Source organism: Pocillopora verrucosa, chromosome 12, assembly GCF_036669915.1.
Source record: "Pocillopora verrucosa isolate sample1 chromosome 12, ASM3666991v2, whole genome shotgun sequence".
Classification (NCBI taxonomy): domain Eukaryota; kingdom Metazoa; phylum Cnidaria; class Anthozoa; order Scleractinia; family Pocilloporidae; genus Pocillopora; species Pocillopora verrucosa.
Window position 1 is genome coordinate 3,947,336 of NC_089323.1, and position 19,291 is coordinate 3,966,626.

A 19,291-nucleotide genomic window follows, 5' to 3' on the forward strand; every position below is an offset into this window, starting at 1 on the left:
ACACGTCTTTGCAGAACATCAGATGCTCTAGCTGAGCATTCAATTGCTTAGCATTACATAAAATATCTCGATGTTGTGGTGAATTGTCAAGCTTGTTTATGGCGTGAAGTGAAGACAATCTCGCCGAAACCACCAAAAATACAAACCGCAAATAGAACAGCGATCTGCTGGGAGACATGACGTCATTGAAAGTGAACACTATCGCGAAACCATCACGTGGTGTTGTGGCTGTAGTTTCTACCACAGTTTGCACGCGTTGGTGAGCCTGAATATGTTTATAGTATCAAGTAGAGTTATGACATGAATTAAATGTCGATTGTCGAGCTCTATTTTTTTTTTTTTGGAGTCACGCTTACCTTTCAATGAGAGTTCAACTTCAAAGACTCTTTGGATTTTGTGTGTACCTTGGACGCCATGGTAAGAAAACTGATATCCTTAATCTGTTTTGACATTTTTCAATCAAAGTGATATCGGAATGCTTTAATTGGTGTGCCAGACGATAAAAGCAACTCCAAAAAAAAGGGTCGCTTTGGTAAACACCATATGTTTGATTAACGCTTTCATGAACGACAACGAATAAATGCAATATCGGCAGGGAAAAAAAAAGGAGAAACGTACCGAATTGGCTCTGCTTTACGGCAAGGCGAAGTAAAGACTCTTCAACACAGCAGCTACACGATGTGATGGTTTCACGACAGTCTTCGCATTCGATGACGTCATGCCCCCCAGCAGATCGCCGTTCCATTTGCGGTTTGTACTTTTGGTGGTTTCGGCGAGATAGCCTTCGCGTCACGCCTCAAGCGAGCTCTACGATTCGAAAAATTTCATGTAATGCTAACCAATTGAATGTTCAGCCAGAGCGTCTGATGTTCTGCAAAGACGTGTGTACGCTGTACCATTCGACATTACGCCGACCCATTTCACGCAACGTTACACTGTTTGCATGTTCGCTGTACCATTCTACATTACGCTGAGCCATTTCACGCAACGCTACACAATTTGTGTGTACGCTGTACCATTCGACATTACGCTGAGCCATTTCACGCTATGCTACACCATTTGTGTGTACGCTATACCATTTGAGATTACGCTGAGCCATTTCGCGCAACGGTACACTGTTTTTATGCACGCTATACCATTCGACATTACGCTAAGCTATTTCACGTAACGCTACACCGTTTGTGTAATGTACTGCAAATGAGTACTAAGCTATTCGTAATTAAGCTCATCTATTTCACAATTTCGTGTTCCAACTCGACATGGGCAACTAGACTGTTTATCATTTGGCTAAACTATTCATGTTTAGGGTGTTCTGTTTCATGAAGGAAAACTAAACCGTCTAAAATTTGGCAATGCCATTCCTTTATTAGCTATTCTATCCTGCAGCTGATCCTTAAACCAGCTTTTTATTTGCTGATCTATTTGACATCCTTATATAAAAGATTGTGACGGCCGCCCATAGAACCCTTATTCGTTAGTCTGCCCGTTGTACTCTGTCAGCGACGACTGACCCCCCCCCCCCCCTTAGTTCCGTGTTGGAAACCACGTGATACTCCAACATCTTCCTCAGATTGTAATAGATTCTAGTCGCTCTTAGAATAAATTTTAGAATTACACGCATCTGGAATCAGAGAGACATTTGTTTCCGCAAAGCATAAATTATTCGGTGGACTTAGCAATTTTAAAAAATATCTCATTGATATCTCGTTGTTGAAAAACATTTACAAGCTATTTTCTCTTCCTTTCGCATCTGACAAGGACCTGGAGGAACTGCAACAGATGATAAATATGAATAAATATTTTCATCTTTATTAACTTTCCTAACCTCTAAAATATCTGTCATTCGCTATTTACTTTTTCTCTTTCAAGGCTGAAACAAAAAGAGTCCATTTCGTTCAGTTGTTATAAATCGTGTGCTTATAATCAAGAGAAGTTTCCTTCATAATAGTGCGTAGTTATTACATGGTTCAATAGATCAATTTCAAAAACATGAAATAAGCAGAGGACAGCATTAGCATTGGACATGAAAACAAGCAGCGAGTTTCCAGAGGCCCTGTCATACAGTATATTTGGTTAAAGTGAAACAGATAGCACCTCTCGGCATCTGGGTGATATGAATTCTGCTTTCAATTTGTCTTCCTGTCACCGTGTTCTGGGTATACAGAACAGGTGCAAAGTGTTACTTAACTAAACCATCACAACCTTAGAAAACCATTTCAATGTTTATTCATTATTCCATCCTCCTTAATTTTTCTCAGTCTCATTCGAACGGCAGCTGGTTGTGATCTTATCTTCTTCTCTTACATTGTCTTCGTTTTTGAAATTTAAAGTTACTCGATCGTGAACGCTGAGAAGCCAAAGTTGATCGATATATGGTTACATGCATGCTAATTAAAATGTCAAAATATTGGAATATTCAAGAAATTCTTATTTTTTTTTTTGAAATATGTAATTTTTTCGTTTTTGAGTCACTCAGAAAAAAATTGTTTTGGGCTTTCAAGTGATCAGTAAATAAGGACCATTTATTGCAGTCATAATTATTTAAAATAAAAGTCTAATTTGAAATTAAAATGAGAATTATTTGTTTAGAGGCCTCGCTTTTATTTGCAATCATGTAATAACGCGAGAAAATATCCTATAATTAAATTCCGTATTTCTTTTTCTCCTGCAATATAATTTTGTATGTACCGACCACGCGTTCGGAATTTTCCTTTGAAAATATCTAATATGTGTCAATTTTTCCTCAATTTTTCCTCAATTTTTCCTATCCTTCAAAGTTTCTTTCGGACAAACGATCTATCCTCAAAAGAAAGCCATCTATTCTTAGAAACTGCGACGGTCAATTTCCTGCCTTTTTAAGACTATATACATAAACAATAGAACCCTTATGCGTTAGTCTCCCCGTTGTACTCTGTTAGCGACGGCTGACCTTCCTCAGTTCCGTATTGGAAACCATATGATCCCCTAAAATTTTCCTCAGATTCTACTTGATTCTCTTAGTTCTTAGAATAAATTTTAGAATTTCACGCATCTGGAATCGGAGAGAAATTTGTTCCCGCAAAGCATAGATGATCTCCAATTGGATGACAAAAACTTCCACCACAATCTTTGCATATTACACGGAAATATTTCTCAGATAAAAGTCAAAACCGTTAAAAATATCTAATTAATGAAACCAACATACCTAATAACATTTCCTAACTTCTACGATATCTCCCATTCACTATTTACCTTTTCTCTTTCAAGGCTGAAACATATTCTCATCAAAAACAGTTCATTTCGTTCAATTCTCATAAATCGTGCGCATATAATCAGGAGTAGTTTAGTCTACAGTAGTGCGTTGTTGTTCTATGGCTCATTAGATCAACTTTAAAAACATGGAATGAGCAGAAAACGACCTTAGGATTTGGCAAGAAAACACGCAGCGAGTTCGACAATGGTACTGTGTTTTTATGTGATATTTATTAGCATAATTAGGCAAACACTAAAGAATCTAAAACACTAGATGCTGAAAAATCGTGTTTGTTTCATTCGATATTCTTTTCTTTTCCTTTCAAATTACGGCTGATTAACGACCCCTAGAAAATATATCTAAGTCCATGGAAAGCAAAGTGCTTGTCGGATTGTCGGATTGTCTGCTTTACTTACTCTTTCTCTTTCAAGGCTGAAACATCTTCCCATCTAAAACAGTTCATTTCAATTCTCATAAATCGTGCGCTTATAATCAGGAGTAGTTTAGTCTACAATAGTGTATTGTTATAATACGGCTCATTAGATCAATTTTAAAAAAAACATGGAGTGAGCAGAATACAGCCTTAGTATTTGGCTGGATGGATAATATTGGTTCTGCCTTTCAATTTTTTTTTTTTTTTGCTGACAGGTTAGATTACTAAACAACGGGTCTATGTTTTTATCTGATATTTATCAGCATAATTAGGCAAAATCTACAGCATCCAAAGCAAAATAGATGCTGAAATATCGTATTTGTTTCAGTCGATGTTCTTTTTTCTTTCCCTTCAGATTACGCCTGATTAAAGACTCAGAGAAATTACATCTAAGTCCATGGAAAGCACAGTGCTTGTCGGATTGTCTGCTTTACTGCTTGTCTCACTTCTTTGACTTTCCAGCAGTAAAGAAACGGGTTCAAAGTGGATTTAAAATATGTTAAAATGGTTGTTATTGCATCAATAACGAGTACATGTGAAGAATAAGTTTTTCTATAAGCGAGCACAAACAGCACTACAACTTTTGGTACATAACAAACAGCTAATGCTAACTGCACCCACAGTGCACTACTCACTGCCTTCCTGTATCTTGCCATGTTTAGTGCAGTTGTTTGGCTCGACTGTTGTTGAATATGATCTTGTACTTGAGCATGATGATGTTTAAGGGCGCGAAATATCTTAGTGTACGAGGCGATTGAGATCACTGAGCATGAAAGTATAACTACAATTCCATACCAAATGCTTATTCGAGTATGCGAAACGGAAAATGATGCAGCGGCGACGGATAAAATCCAAAAAGTAGCTGTAGTGATACACATGCGCTTTAAAGTTACTATTTGTTTATAACTTATTCCCAGCAACAGAGCGAGAAGTCTGTCCACGCTTATGGCCGTCAATGTCAATAAAGACACTAGACATAATGCATAGCTTGATATGTAAACTGCGTCCCTTGCGTATCGACAAAGACTCCAATGTTCATGAACCAAGGACATCCAATAAGTAGCAGCGAGAGGCTGAGTAACAAGACCAACCAACAGATCAGTTGTTGCCAGACAACGACATAAGAGTTTGGACGGTGGATGAAGGGTAGATTCCTTGTTATGGGCAGCAAGGATTAAAAAATTCCCAAGAAATGCTGTGATGGCGAGCAAAATGTTAACTACTGAGAAATAAATCGATTGCTGTTGTAACACAACTACCGAGGAAGGGGAACAAGGCAATACTTCATATGCTTCCGTCTGTGTTCCACCCTCTGTTGAGTTTGTCGTCGCAATCATTGTGCAGCTCTTAAAACGGTTTTTCTCCTTTCGCTATGGTTTTTTGGAACTGATGGCAACACGGAGGAATTCTTATTCACAGCAAACACCTGGTAAAGAAACAATAAAATTTTATAAATCTTTATACTATCAGCTCTAAAAAAAGTCTTCAATGCATCCTACTCGTTTTAAATAGGTTGAACGAACTGTCCGTCGAGACTATTACATATTTACACATCTACACCTTTCTTGAAATTTTGGGGGTTTACCTAAATTGATTTTGAGGATATTTGTCGATCCGCAAAATTACTTTCCCGTTGAAAAATCGTGTTTAATAAAATAATGCGAAAGTCTGTTATCTTCAGCCAAATGAGAAACTACAAAAGTGAATCAATTGCAAGTATCCAGAGCATATTCTTTGTTTTCGGACTTACCCGAAACATCTATCGACCAATCGCCTACCAGTTGTTTACCTCCTCTTTGTAAATCTATAAAGAAGATGGAAGAAGGAAATAATAAAAATTCAAATTATCCATTTCCTTCCTTCCTTCCTTTCTGTCCTTTCAGTAGAACATCCGCCCTCAGGCTGATGTTTCACTGATGAAACTGTCAGTCATTTAGAGATGGACTGACTTTTTTTGCCCAAAAAGCACAAATTTTCTCCATCCGAATGAAATATAACTCCCGAAAAATGTTCATGCCACACGAAAAACAGTCTTGAAATTAATTCAAAACAGTTATAATTCCGAGCACGTTTAATTGACAACTGAAAATTAGTCCATGGAAGTAGATGTCAAGAAATTTCTTAAAGGCCCATTTTCACCCTTGATGCAACGTGCGCCTCGACCCAATTTCCTGTAACACGAAATTCCCAGATTACTGAAAACCTTCTAAAGTCGTCTTTCGAAAGAGCCATCCTGGACATATCGCCAACTTTTTTACAGGAAAAGAGTACATTCGCCGTTCGTTATTTTACAGTTTCCTAACAATATTTTGAATTTTGTCCGGGAGGATATATATATTTGGATCTCTTCGCACTCTTTGAACAGAGTTGGCGAAAAAAACAACGTCCAAATATTTTCACTTTCTAGAAGCGCTTGAGGATTCTAAATAAAGATAAAATATTTCCCAATAGAAGTTGGTATTTTTCAAAGAGAAACATGGAAAAATGTCAGACTGCCGTACGTTTAGTTATTCGAAGATCGTGTCCGGTAGTGTCCGATCAAAATTTTCTACGTGTTACGCTTGGATCTCTTGGCACTCTGTGTACAGGGTCGGCGAAACGGACAACGTTCGAATTTTTTCACTTTCTAGAAGCGCTTTAGGATTTTAGATGAAGGTAGAATATTTTCCAAGGAAAAAATTGATATATTTCAAAGAGAATATCGGAGTTATTTGAAGACCGTGTCCAGCCGTGTCATTGAAAAGTTTCAGTTTTAAGCGCATGGATGGGTTCGTAATCTGTATGCAGGGTTAGCGAGAAACATCAAGTTCGAAATTTTAGGCTGCCTGGAAGCGCTTGAGGATTGTAAATAAAGGTAGAATATTTTCGTATAAATATTTTTTGGATTTCGAAGAGAAATGTAGAAAAATTTCGGACTGCTGGGTGTTTAATTATTTTAAGACCCTGTCCGGCTGCCGGACGTTTAGTCACTTTATTGCAGGAACGTTAGCGACACTGACAGTTTGCATTACAATTCTTATTTGCTGCTTTGCAAAGATAACAACCTTGATCTTTCGAGCGCAAGCTTCTCTCCACGGACAGGAAACTTCAACTGACCCTTGTTCCTATTTAACAAAGATGGCACACTTCAATTAAAAAAAAAAAAAATGATTTTTTCACACTCCTCGGAATGCTCGCAAGGATTTTCGTGTTCCTCTTTAGCAACAACCGATCCCTAAGTGTTTACATCAAGGTTGGAAATGGGCCTTTAAAATGAAATTTCGTTTCGTTATTTGAAAACATCCCTTAATCATTTTCTCTTCTTCTGGCTTCTGATCAGAATTTATAAAAGGAACCATGACAGGTGCAAAATATTACTTAACTAAACTATCACACCCTGAGAAAGCCATTTCAATATTTACCCTCATCCTCCTTAATTCCTCTCAGTCTTATTCGAAGGGCAGCTGGTTGGGATCTTAAATTCTCTGCTTACATTGCTTTCGTTTTTCAAATTTAAAGTTTCTCTGGTGAACGCTGAGAAGCCAAAATTGATCGACATATTTTTACGAATTGCCAAAATGGATCAAAAAGTTTGATTCATATATTGAAGTAAAAAAATGGATAGCGGACATGCCTATGAAAATGTCAAAATATTGGAATATTAAAGATGGGAAATTAGAAACACTGTATTTTAATCAAACGTAGAACATGAGGAGTCTTTTCTTAAGAAGCATTGTGCTTCTCCTCTTACAAAATCTTTTGCTTTTTCCTGACACGGATGAAAATTCAAGTATTCGAAGGTCTCTGAGTCTTTGTAATTCGTTTGGGTGTCAGGGGTCGATTTCCTATTAAAACTGTCGCTTTTGTACATTTTTGTGTCCAAGCATATAAATTCTGAGTCTGGTATTCCAGCCACGAATAGTGATTAATGCGCGGTGTACCAGAGTTCCAATTCAATTTTCTGAGGATTTAAAAAATTAAAAATGAAAATTTTAGTTCATTTTCATTATCTCGTTTTTGCTGAAAATTGAAAACGACTGTAACAACCCATTTTTCAAAATTCAATTTTTTTTTCATAAAAATGTAAATTTTTCGATTTATTTTTGAAATAATGAAAATGAAAATTTAACGAATTAATTTTTCGATTTTCCAACAAATCTAGATTACGGGTAAAATGCAATTTTCCTAAAACTTGAAAACAGAATTTTTCTAATTCATTTTTCAATTTTCCGAAAAAAAAAATAGGAAAATTGAAATGCTTTTACGAACTCAATTTTCATTGATTGGTGACCTGGGGATAAAAATACGCCGATCACGTATTGGTTGTATCCGCTGCAAACATGGCTGATCGAGATCCTACCGAGCATATGGTCTTTATCTCAAGAGGAGAGGGAGAAGGAAGAATCGAAAGAAAAATTAGAATATCTCAGGTAAATACAGAACGACTTGCAGTTATGTTTTCGGTGAGTTCAGAGATCATAGGTTTGCGCTCTTTTCTCGCGTTTGATCAAGCACATGCAATTCTTTTTTGTTTTCCTCGAACGCTGTTTCGATGCCTGTCTTCATATAAATACAATTTATGTTGCAGCTTGAAAAGCACTATTCCTTTGGTGGAGGAATTGAAAATATTGGCAAAAGCTACTTTGCTGTTAAAAACGTATCGAGCTCCTGGATGATAATAATAAAAACGAAGCGTAAAGCACATTGATTAAGCGTGGCCTTTAAACCCGTGCTAGCTATAAAATTGAATCTAAGTCTGCTCTGGAGAGGAATGTCCACTCCAGAAGAGCCTAATTACCCCGATTTCCATACCATGAATTAACTTAAAAACCAAGTAATCCTAATGATATAGATTATTCATATCTTTTATGATAGCCAGCATGTCCTTTCCTCTTGCTCTTATGGCGCTAGTTTTATTTAAACAATGAACTCGCACGCATGCGTGTCTCCAGGGGAAAAGATACACCTCCATGGACAGCAAAGTGCTCGTCTGATCGTCTCTTTCACTGCTTTTCTCACTTCACTAATCTTCCAGCAATAACGTAACGGGTTTAAGGTGGACTTTAAACACTAATTAAAAGAGTCGTCATTCCAGAAGTGACGAGTAAATGTTATAAATAAGTCCTCCTGATGATCACAAGTGCTGGCAATGTTAAACTTGGTGCATAGGAAACAACCGATGCTAACTGCACCCACAGTGCACTGCTCACTGACATCCTGTATCTAGCCATGTTCGGTGCAGTTGTTTGGCTCGGCTGTTGTTGAACATGATCATGTATGTGAACCTGATTACGCCTGAGAGTGCGCAAAATCTTTGTGTACGAGGAAAATACTAGTATAATTGTTTTATTGTACAAAAGAGGTATTCAAGAATTATGGTCAACCATGGTCAACATAGAAACTCCACATAATGTAAAGCGTGTTATAAAGATTGCATCAGTTACGAATCGACAAAGGTTCCACTTCTCGTGAACCAAGGACAACCAATAGGCAACATAGAGTGGCTGGCTAACAAGACCAACCAACACATCTGGATGTTGCTAGACAACAATACAAGAGTTTGGAGGATGAATGAAGTGAAGATTCCTTGTTTAGGGCAACGAGGATCAGGAAATTCCCAAGAAATGCTATAATGGAGAGTGTTATGTTGGCTGCTGAGAAAAAAGTTGCGATTTGTCCTACTTTTCCCACATAAGTGGATGAGCGCATTATTTCCTGATAAGTTATCGTTCGTGTTTCTTGTGCTGTTGAATTTGTTTCCGCAATCATTCTGCAGCTAATGAAACGGTGTCCTTCCCTTCTTGCTATGGTTCTTCTGAAATTGCTGGTAACTAATTTATTTAGAATGCACAGCAACCACCCAACTATGAAACAGTTAAAACTCTTTCCGTCAGTGATAATATCGACATAAGGATTTTCTCAATGCATTCTACACGTTTCAAAGAGATTGAACGATTTGTCTTTCGAGACTGTTAAATAACATTAAGTCATTAACAATTTTTTCTTGGGAGTGTTTTTTGTCAATCAAACCATACCTTTAGTGTGCAGCACAAAGGTGTCCATCTGGTCAACAAATTCAATTGAAAAACGAATTTCAATAGGAACTGACAAACATTTTAAAGATAAAGACATATGTCTAACTATTATTTGATGATACGATAAAAAAAAAAATAAGATTATCTGTTTATACAAAAGTAGACTTTGATTAGGAACGATCAACTTTAATTGAACCTAACTGACAAGCCATACGCCTGTATGTGGCTTATACTTCTGCCCACATTCTGTAAAAATCAGAAACGGTTTTGGAGAAAGTTCCTGGAGAACTAGTGAAGAAAACCGCAGCTAGTGAAGCAACTTTAAACAATCAAAACTAGCTTTGACATCTTCTCCCATGTTTTTAGCCAGATTAACAGTGACAGAATTTGCTCATTGCTGATGAATCGCAATACGTGCGGCAATTAATTCTACCTTTCAATTGTTTTTGTTTGTGGACAGAGTTAGAATAGTAAACAATGGTACTGTGTTTTTATTTGATATTAGCATAATTAGGCAAACTCTAAAGCATCTAGAACACAATAGATGCTGAAAAATCGCGTTAGATAAAACATCGTTAAAGTCTGCTATTGTCAGCTAAACTAGAGACTACAGAAGCGAATCAATTGGGAGTATTCAGTGAGTATTTTTGTTTTCCAGCTATGTACCTCCCCTACAATGGAAATAGGTTATTTAGAAAATTTGAGAAAAAAGGGAAAGACCAACAATTTGCCCTCAGGTTGATATCATACTGGTACTAATGAAAGCGGAAATCGAGTTAGTTGTTACGCAGCAGGAATGTCAGTCATTTAGAGACGGATTTAATTGTTTCTTCTTGCAAAGCACAAATTGGCTCTATCCGCAAAAAATAAAGCTCCAGCAAAATGTTCATGTCACACGAAAAACAGCCCTGAATTTAATTGAAAACCGTCATAATCCCGAACAAAATAATGAATTTGACAATCAAACCAGAATAATTTTAACAATGCAAAGTTAAAAAATGTTTCGTTATTAAAAAACACCAACTTCTCTTCGCATCTGATTAGGTTCATGAAAGGAACAACAGCAAATGTGAAATATTACATAACTTAACTAGTTTGCACACAAATAGAAAGCCATTTAAAATTTTATTCATTATTCCATCCTTCTTAATTTCTCTTAGCCTCATTCTCTATTGGCCCCTTTTTCTTTCAAGACTGAAATATACTGCCTCTATTTTAGTTGTTGCTTTTAAAGTGCTTTTAGAGAGGCAAAAGTTCGGTTTACGAGAGCGCGCAGTTTTATACCCTTCCTTGTTAAATACGTTAAGATAAGAAGTTTTTTTGAAATTAGAATTTGGTAAGTTTTAAAGAAGGTGCCATGTATACGTACGTAGGACAGCTGGATGTGCTCATAAACTCTTCCCATACGTTGCCTTTGTTTTTAAATTGCAGTTACTCGATCACGCAAAGGAGCTGAAATCCATTGATATATGGTAACGGAGGTAAATTTCTTAAGTAAGAAACTGTGGTGCTGCATTGGTGGGGAGAGTATAACAGGATAATCTAATATCACTCAACTGAGTTGATTAAGTAAAGTAGCCACCTTAGAAGAGTTTTAAAGCTGACGTATCAGGCGTTAGCCCTTCGCTCTGACGAACGACCTGCAGAAGAAGACCATTTATTGCAGTAACAATTATTCCGAATGAAATTTTAATTCAAAATTTAAACTAAAAGTTTTCGAGTAAAAGTGTTCCTTCTTTTGCAAAGTTGTTACACTAGTAAATATCTTTTAAATTCTGCGTCTCTCCTTTTTACGCTATAATTTACGTACCGATCATTTGCTTAGAATTTTCCTTTTCGCATGCATAATCACTGTTCATATAAAATATTTGTTTCATTCTATCTTCATTTTCTTTCCCTCCAGATTACGCTGACGACTCCCAGAAAATATAACTTAGTCCATGGAAAGAAAAGTGCTTGTCGGATTGTCTGCTTTACTGCTTGTCTCACTTCTCTGACTTTCCAGTAGTAAAGAAACGGGTTCAAAGTGGAGTTAATACATTAAATAGTTGCAATTCCATCAATAATGACCACATGAGAAGAATACGTTTTTCTATAAGTCATCATAAGTAGTAGCATTATAAATTTTGGTAAATAACAAACAGCTAATGCTAACTGCACCCACAGTGCACTGCTCACTGCCCTCTTGTATCTTGCGATGTTCAGAGCAGTTGTTTGGCTTGGCTGTTGTTGAATATGATTTTGCGCTTGAGCCTGAAGGTGTCCAAGAGGGCAAAATATCTTTGTGTACGAGGCGATTGAGATCACTGAGCATGACGGTATCACTATAATACTACACCAAATGCTTAGATGAGTATGCAATATGTAAAATGATGCAGCGGCGACGGGTAAAATCCCAAACGTAGCTGTTATGATGCATGTGCGCTTTAAAGTTAAAAATATTGGAATATTCTAAAAATTATTGCATTTGGGCTTTAGAGTGATCTGCAAATAAGGACCATTTATTGCAGTCACAAGTATTTGGAATAAAATTTTAATTCGGAAGTTCAACGAAAATTTTTGGACTTAAAGTCTCGCTTCCTTTCAAACATATAATAACATAAGAAAATATCCTATTGATTCCGTATTTCCTGTTTTTCCGTAATGTAGTGTGTACTGACTATGCGTTTCGAATCTTCCTTTTAGAATGTTCAATACGTGTTAATTGTATCTTACTGTTTTCTTGCCTTTAAATTTTCTTTCTGAAAAACGATTTATTCGAGAAAGAAAGACATCTTAGAAACCGCGACGGTCAATTTCCTGCTTTTTTTTGTTGTTTTTTTTGTTTTTTGTTTTTTTTGTTTTTTTTTTTTTTTGTTGTTGTTTTTTTTTTGTACTCTGTTAGAGACGACTGAATCCCCTCCCCCTCTTAGTTCCGTGTTGGAAACCATTTGATCCCACAAAATCATTCTCAGATTGTACTAGATTCTCCTTGTTCCTAGAATACATTTTAAAATTTAACCCATCTGGAGTCAGGGAGACATTTGTTCCCGGGAAGCAAAAATGATCTCTTACTGCATAACTAAAACTCCCACCGCAATCTTTGCATTTTACACGGACATACCTCTCAGATAAATGTCAAAACCGTTATCATCTCCGAACATATAAAGTTATTCAAAGTTACTCAGTAGACGTAGATCCCAAGCAATTTCAAACAATGTCTCATTGATGTCTCGTTATTGAAAAACATCTAGAAACTAATTCTCTTCCCTTCGCGTCTGACAAGGACGCATATGAACTGAAACAAGTGAAAAATATAAAGTAACTAAACCAACAAACCGTTCATCCAATTCTCATCTTTGTCAACTTTCCTAACTTCTTCGATGTCTCTCATGGCTTTTTATCCTTTCTCTTTAAAGGCTGAAACATATTCCCATCTAAAAAAGTTCATGTCATTCAATTCTTATAAATCGTGCGCTTACAATCAGGAGCAGTCTAGCCCACGATAGCGCGTAGTTATTCAATTTTAAAAACCTGGAACGAGCAGAAGATAGCTTAAGGATTTGAGAAGAAAACAAGCGGCGAGTCCGCAGAGGCCCTGCCATACAGTATATCGGAGGAAAGTCAAACAGATAGCACCTCTCGGTAATTTGAGTGATATTTATTCCGGCTTTCGATTTGTCTTTTTGCCGACGGGGTTAGAACACTAAACAATGGGACTGCGTTTTTATTTGATATTTATCAGCATAACTAGGCAAACACTAAATCATATAAAACACAATAGATGCTGAAAAATCCTGTTTTTTTCATTTCATCTTCTTTTCCCTTTCCCTTCAAATTACGCATTAATACAAGTCTGACGACTCCGAGAAAATACATCCAAGTCCATAGAAAGTAAAGTTCTTGTCAGATTGTCTGCTTTACTGCTTGTTTTGCTTCTCTGACTTTCCAGCGGTAAAGAAACGGGTTCAAAGTGGAGTTGAAATACATTTATTTAACATTATTGTAATTCCATTAACAACGACTACATTTGAAGAACAAGTTTTTTTATAAGTCATCACGACCAGCATTGTAAATTTTGGTACATAACAAACAACTAATCAAACCATAAATGATCTCCAATTGCATGACTAAAACTCCCATTGCAGTCTTTACACATTACACGGAAATACCTCTAAGATAAAAGTCAAAACCACTATAATTTCCAAACAAATAAAACACATATAAAGTTATTCGAGGTTATTCGGTGGACTTAGATCCCAAGCAATTTCAAACAATGTCTCATTGATGTCTCGTTAATGTACATCTAGAAGCTATTTTCTCTTCCTTTCGCGTCTGACAAGGACGCGAAGGAAGTGCATCAGGTGATAAATATAAAGTAACTAAACCAACACACCGTCCATCCATTTTTCATCTTGATTAACTTTCCTAACTTCCACAATATCTCTCATTTGCTATTTACCCTTTCTCTTTCAAGGCTGAGACATATTCCAATCTAAAACAGTTTATTTCAGCATTTTTATCAGTATCCAGATGCTTCAGTGTTTGCCTATTTTTCTTATAAATGTCAAATCAAAACACAGTACCATTGATTCGTATTCTAACCCCGTAATTTCGTTCAATTCTCACAAATCGTGTGCTTATAATCAGTGACAATTTAGCCCACAATAGCGCGTAGACATTATATGGGTTACTTGATCAATATTAAAAACGTGGAATGAGCAGAAGACAGCTTTAGCATTTGGCAAGAAAATAGACGACGAGTTCACAGAGGCCCTGCCATACAGTATATCAGAGGAAAGTCAAAGAGATAGCACCTCTCGGCATCTGGGTGATATTAATTCTGCCTTTCAATTTTCTTTTTGCCGACGAGGTCAAAATACTATACAATGGTACTGTGTTTTTATTTTTTGCATGAATTAGCAAACACCAAAGCATCTAGAACACACAGTTTGTTGTCTTAGTTACTTTATATTTTTCACCTGACACATAAAATCCAATGCTTAAAAGATACACGTGCGCTTTAAAGTTACTATTTGCCTGTATCTCATTCCCAACGAAAGAGCGAGAAGTTTGTCCACGCTTATGGCCGTCAACGTCAACAAAGACACCCCACTTTATGCAATGTTTGATATGTAGACTGCGTCCTTTGCGTATTGACTAAGACTCCAATGTTCGTGGACCAAGGACATCCAATAAGTAGCAGTGAGAGGCTGGTTAACAGACCAACCAACAGATTGGTTGTTGCCAGAAAAAGATACAATAGTTTAGACGCTGGATGAAGGGAGGTTTCCTTGTTAAGGGCAACAAGGATGAGGGCATTCCCAAGAAATGCTGTGATGGAGAGGAAAATGTTAACTACTGAGAAATAAATCCATTGTATTTGTAACCCAACTACCGAGAAGGGTCAAGAATTTTTAAGACTACATAAACAATAGCACCCTTATTATTTGGTCTCCCCGCTGACCTCTGTCAGCGACGGCCTAAACTGATTTTGAGGATATTTGTCAATCCGCAAAATTACTTTCCCGCAGAAAAATCGCATTCAATAAAACATTGCAAAAGTCTTTTACTTCAGCCCAATTAGAAACTACAAAAGTGATTCAATTGCAAGTATCCAAGCACATTCTTTGTTTCGGGACTTACTCGAAACATCAATCTACGAATCGCCCACCAGCTGTTAACTTCCTCTTTGTAAAACTATAAAGATGATGGAAGAAGGAAATAATAAAAATTCAATTTATTTATTTCCTTCCTTCCTCCTTTCTGTTCTCTTAGCAGAACATCCGCCCTCAGACCTATGTTCCACTGATGAAACTGTCAGTTATGTAGAGACGAACTTCAATTTTTTTTCCAACCAAGCACAAATTGTCTCCATCCGCAAAATTAAAACTCTCGCAAATGTTCATGTCACACGAAAAATTAGTCTTGAAAGAAATTGAAAACAGTCATAATTTAACGCATTTAACTGACAACTAAAAATTCATGTATGGCCAAAGATGTCAAGAAATTTTTTAAAAATTTTAAATATTTCGTTTCGTTATTTGAAAAAATCCCCCAGTTATTTCCTCTTCTTGTCGCATCTGATCAGAATTTATAAAAGGAACTATGACAAGTGCAAAATATTACTAATGTCACTAAACTAACACACCATTAGGAATCCATTTCAATATCTATTCATAATTCCATCCTCCTTAATTTCTCTCAGTCTCATTCGAGCGGCAGCTGGTTGTGATCTTAAATTCTTTTCTGACATGTCTATTAAAATGTCAAAACGTTGGAATATTCAAGAAATAGTTCCTTTTTTTTTTTTTTAAGATGCATCTTTTTGTTTTTGAGCCATTCAGAAAAAAATATTTTGGGCTTTTGGCAAATTGGCAGATTGGCAAATAAAGACCTTTCATTGCAGTCACAATTATTTGGAATGAAATTTTAATTTCAAATCTCAACTAAAAACATTTGACTAAAAGTCTCACTTCTTTTGCAATAGTATATTAACACGAGAAAATATCCTATAAACTCCGGGGTTTTTTTCCCGCATTGTAATGTGTACCAACCATTCGTTTCGAATTTTCCTTTTAGAATGTTCAACACGTGTCAATTCTATCTTCCTTTTTTCCTACCCTTCAAGAGTCGATTTCCTATTAAAACTAACGCTTTAAGCTCTTGTGTCCAAGAGTATAAATTCCGAGTCTGATGGCACAATGTACATCGAAAATAAGATCCGCAAACTCTTCTGTTTTGTCTTTGCTTCTGTTACACAGACGGAAAACGTAGTCAATATACCTCTTCCAAAGTAGCAGTTTAGTTGTACTCAGGGCAATACTACACTTTTTCTATTTTCGCTATGAAAATATTGGCGAAAGCTACTTTGCTGTTGAAAAAGTATTTAGTGCTCCATCAGAGCTTGATTACCCCGATTTCCTTAGCACGGGGTGACTTGGAACCCACCAAGTAATCATAATGAAGATACATATTATTCATATATCTTCCGATGGCTAGCTTTTCCGTTCCTCTTGCACTTATGACTCTAGTTTTATTTCTAATCTTCCAGCGGTAAAGGAACGGGCTTAAGGTGGACTTTAAATGCACTAAAAGAGTCGTTATTCCAGAAGTGATGAGTAAATGTAATGAATACGTCCTCCAGATGATCGCAAGTGTTGGCAATGTTAAACTTGGTGCATAACATAAATGCTAACTGCACCCACAGTGCACTGCTGTAGTTGTTTGGCTCGGCAGTTGTTGAAAATGATTTTGTACTTGAGCCTGATCACGAGTGAGTAGATCAGCTGACAGAAGATCTTCGGAACATAGCCGCATGGTGTTGCAAGAACAGTCTACTCATTAACCCGGAGAAGACAAAACTTCTGGTTATGGGGACTCCGCGAAGATGCCGAAGATACCAGGTGATCTAAGCATTACACTACTCAGCAAGGAGATTACATCATCTAAATCTGCGAAAAACCTGGGAGTTACAATAGACTGTAATCTCACGTGCGACGAACATGTAACTCGAAATGTATTGGTAGCCTTTGTCGAATTAATCGCGTAAAATATCTGTTTGATAGGCGTACGTTGATCATTATAATTGATTCTCTAGTATTCAGTAAATTATTGTATTGTTCATCAGTATGGGCTAATACCACCAAGAAAAACAATGAGCTATTACAAACAGTGTAAAACTTGCAGTGTAGCGTTTCGTGACACGGGTCAGCATGATGTCGAATAGTACAGCGTACACACAAATGGTGTAGCGTTGCGTGAAATGGTTCAGCGTAATGTAGAATGGTTCCGTGAAATGGCTCGGCGAAATGTCGCATGGTACAGCGTACACACGTCTTTGCAGAACATCAGACGCTCTAGCTGAACATTGAATTGCTTAGCATTACATAAAATATCTCGATGTTGTGGCGAATTGTCGAGCTTGTTTATGGCGTGACGTGCACGAAACCACCAAAAATACAAACCGCAAATAGAACAGCGATCTGCTGGGAGGCATGACGTCATTGAAAGTGAAGTTTGAAAGTGTAGTTTCTACCGCAGTTTGCACGCGTTGGTGAGCCTGAATATGTTTATAGTATTAAGTAGAGTTATGACGTGAATTAAATGTCGATTGTCGAGCTCTATTTTTTTTTTTTTGGACTCACGCTTATCTTTCAATGAGAGTTCAACTTCAAAGACTCTTTGAACATTGCAGGAGTAGGTGAGAAGTTGGATTTTTGTGTATCTTGGACGCCATGGTAAGGCGATAAAAGCAACTCCAAAAACAAGGTCGCTTTGGCAAACACCATATGTTTGATTAACGCTTTCATGAACGACAACGAATAAATGCAATATCGGCAGGGGAAAGAAAAAAGGAGAAACTTACCGAATTGGCTCTGCTTTACGGCAAGGCGAAGTGAAGACTCTTCAATACAGCAGCTACACCATGTGATGGTTTCGCGACAGTCTTCGCATTCGATGACGGCGTGCCCCCCAGCAGATCGCTGTTCCATTTGCGGTTTGTACTTTTGGTGGTTTCGGCGAGATAGCCTTCATGTGACGCCACAAGCGAGCTCTACGATTCGAAAAATTTCAAGTAATGCTAACCAATTTAATATTCAGCCAGAGTGTCTGATGTTCTGCAAAGACGTGTGTACGCTGTACCATTCGACATTACGCCGACCCATTTCACGCAACGCTACACTGTTTGCATGTACGCTGCACCATTCTACATTACGCTGAGCCATTTCACGCAACGCTACACCATTTGTGTGTACACTGTACCATTCGACACTACGCTGAGCCATTTCACGCAATGCTACAACATTTGTGTGTACGCTATACCATTTGAAATTACGCTGAGCCATTTCACGCAACGGTACACTGTTTTTATGTAAGCTATACCATTCGACATTACGCTGAGCTATTTCACGTAACGCTACACCGTTTGTCTAGTGTCTAGTCTCGTGTCGTCTAGTCTTTATTTCCTCACAAGATAAAAAATACATATCTCATGTCACAATATTTAAGTAAAAAGTATATATATCTAAGTTATTTACAATTAAAATACGCTCACATAGCTAAATTGTATTTGAAAATTAAGCGATTAATGTAAGAGTTCTTGAATCTATCTGTATTAACTTTCGGATATTGACTTGTTTGTGCGTAAGCTGGGCTACTCGGCATTACGCTGAGCCATTTCACGCAACGCTACACCGTTTTTGTAATGTACTGCAAATGAGTACTAAGCAATTCGTAATTAAGTTAGTCCATTTTACAATTTCGTGTTCCAACTCGACATGGGCAACTAGACTGTTTATCATTTGGCTAAACTATTCATGTTTAGGGTGTTCTGTTTCATGAAGGAAACTAAACCGTCTATAATTTGGCAATGCCATTCCTTTATTAGCTATTCTATCCTGCAGCTGATCCTTAAACCAGCTTTGTATTTGCTGATCTATTTGACATCCTTATAAAAAAGGTTGTGACGGCCACCCATAAAACCCTTATTCGTTAGTCTCCCCGTTGTACTCTGTCAGCGACGACTGACCCCCTTTCCCCCCCCCCCCCCCTTAGTTCCGTGTTGGAAACCACGTGATACTCTAACATCTTCCTAAGATTGTAATAGATTCTAGTCGTTCTTAGAATACA

General features: G+C 37.1%; 1 protein-coding gene across 1 annotated transcript; it reads right to left on the reverse strand.

Annotated features, from left to right (window-relative positions):
- Positions 1–4,054: 4,054 nt before the first annotated feature.
- LOC136277403 (melanocyte-stimulating hormone receptor-like) lies at positions 4,055–5,002 on the reverse strand. The gene has a single exon (XM_066159433.1). It carries the CDS (start codon positions 5,000–5,002, stop codon positions 4,055–4,057), a length of 948 nt encoding a protein of 315 aa, XP_066015530.1.
- Positions 5,003–19,291: the final 14,289 nt, after the last annotated feature.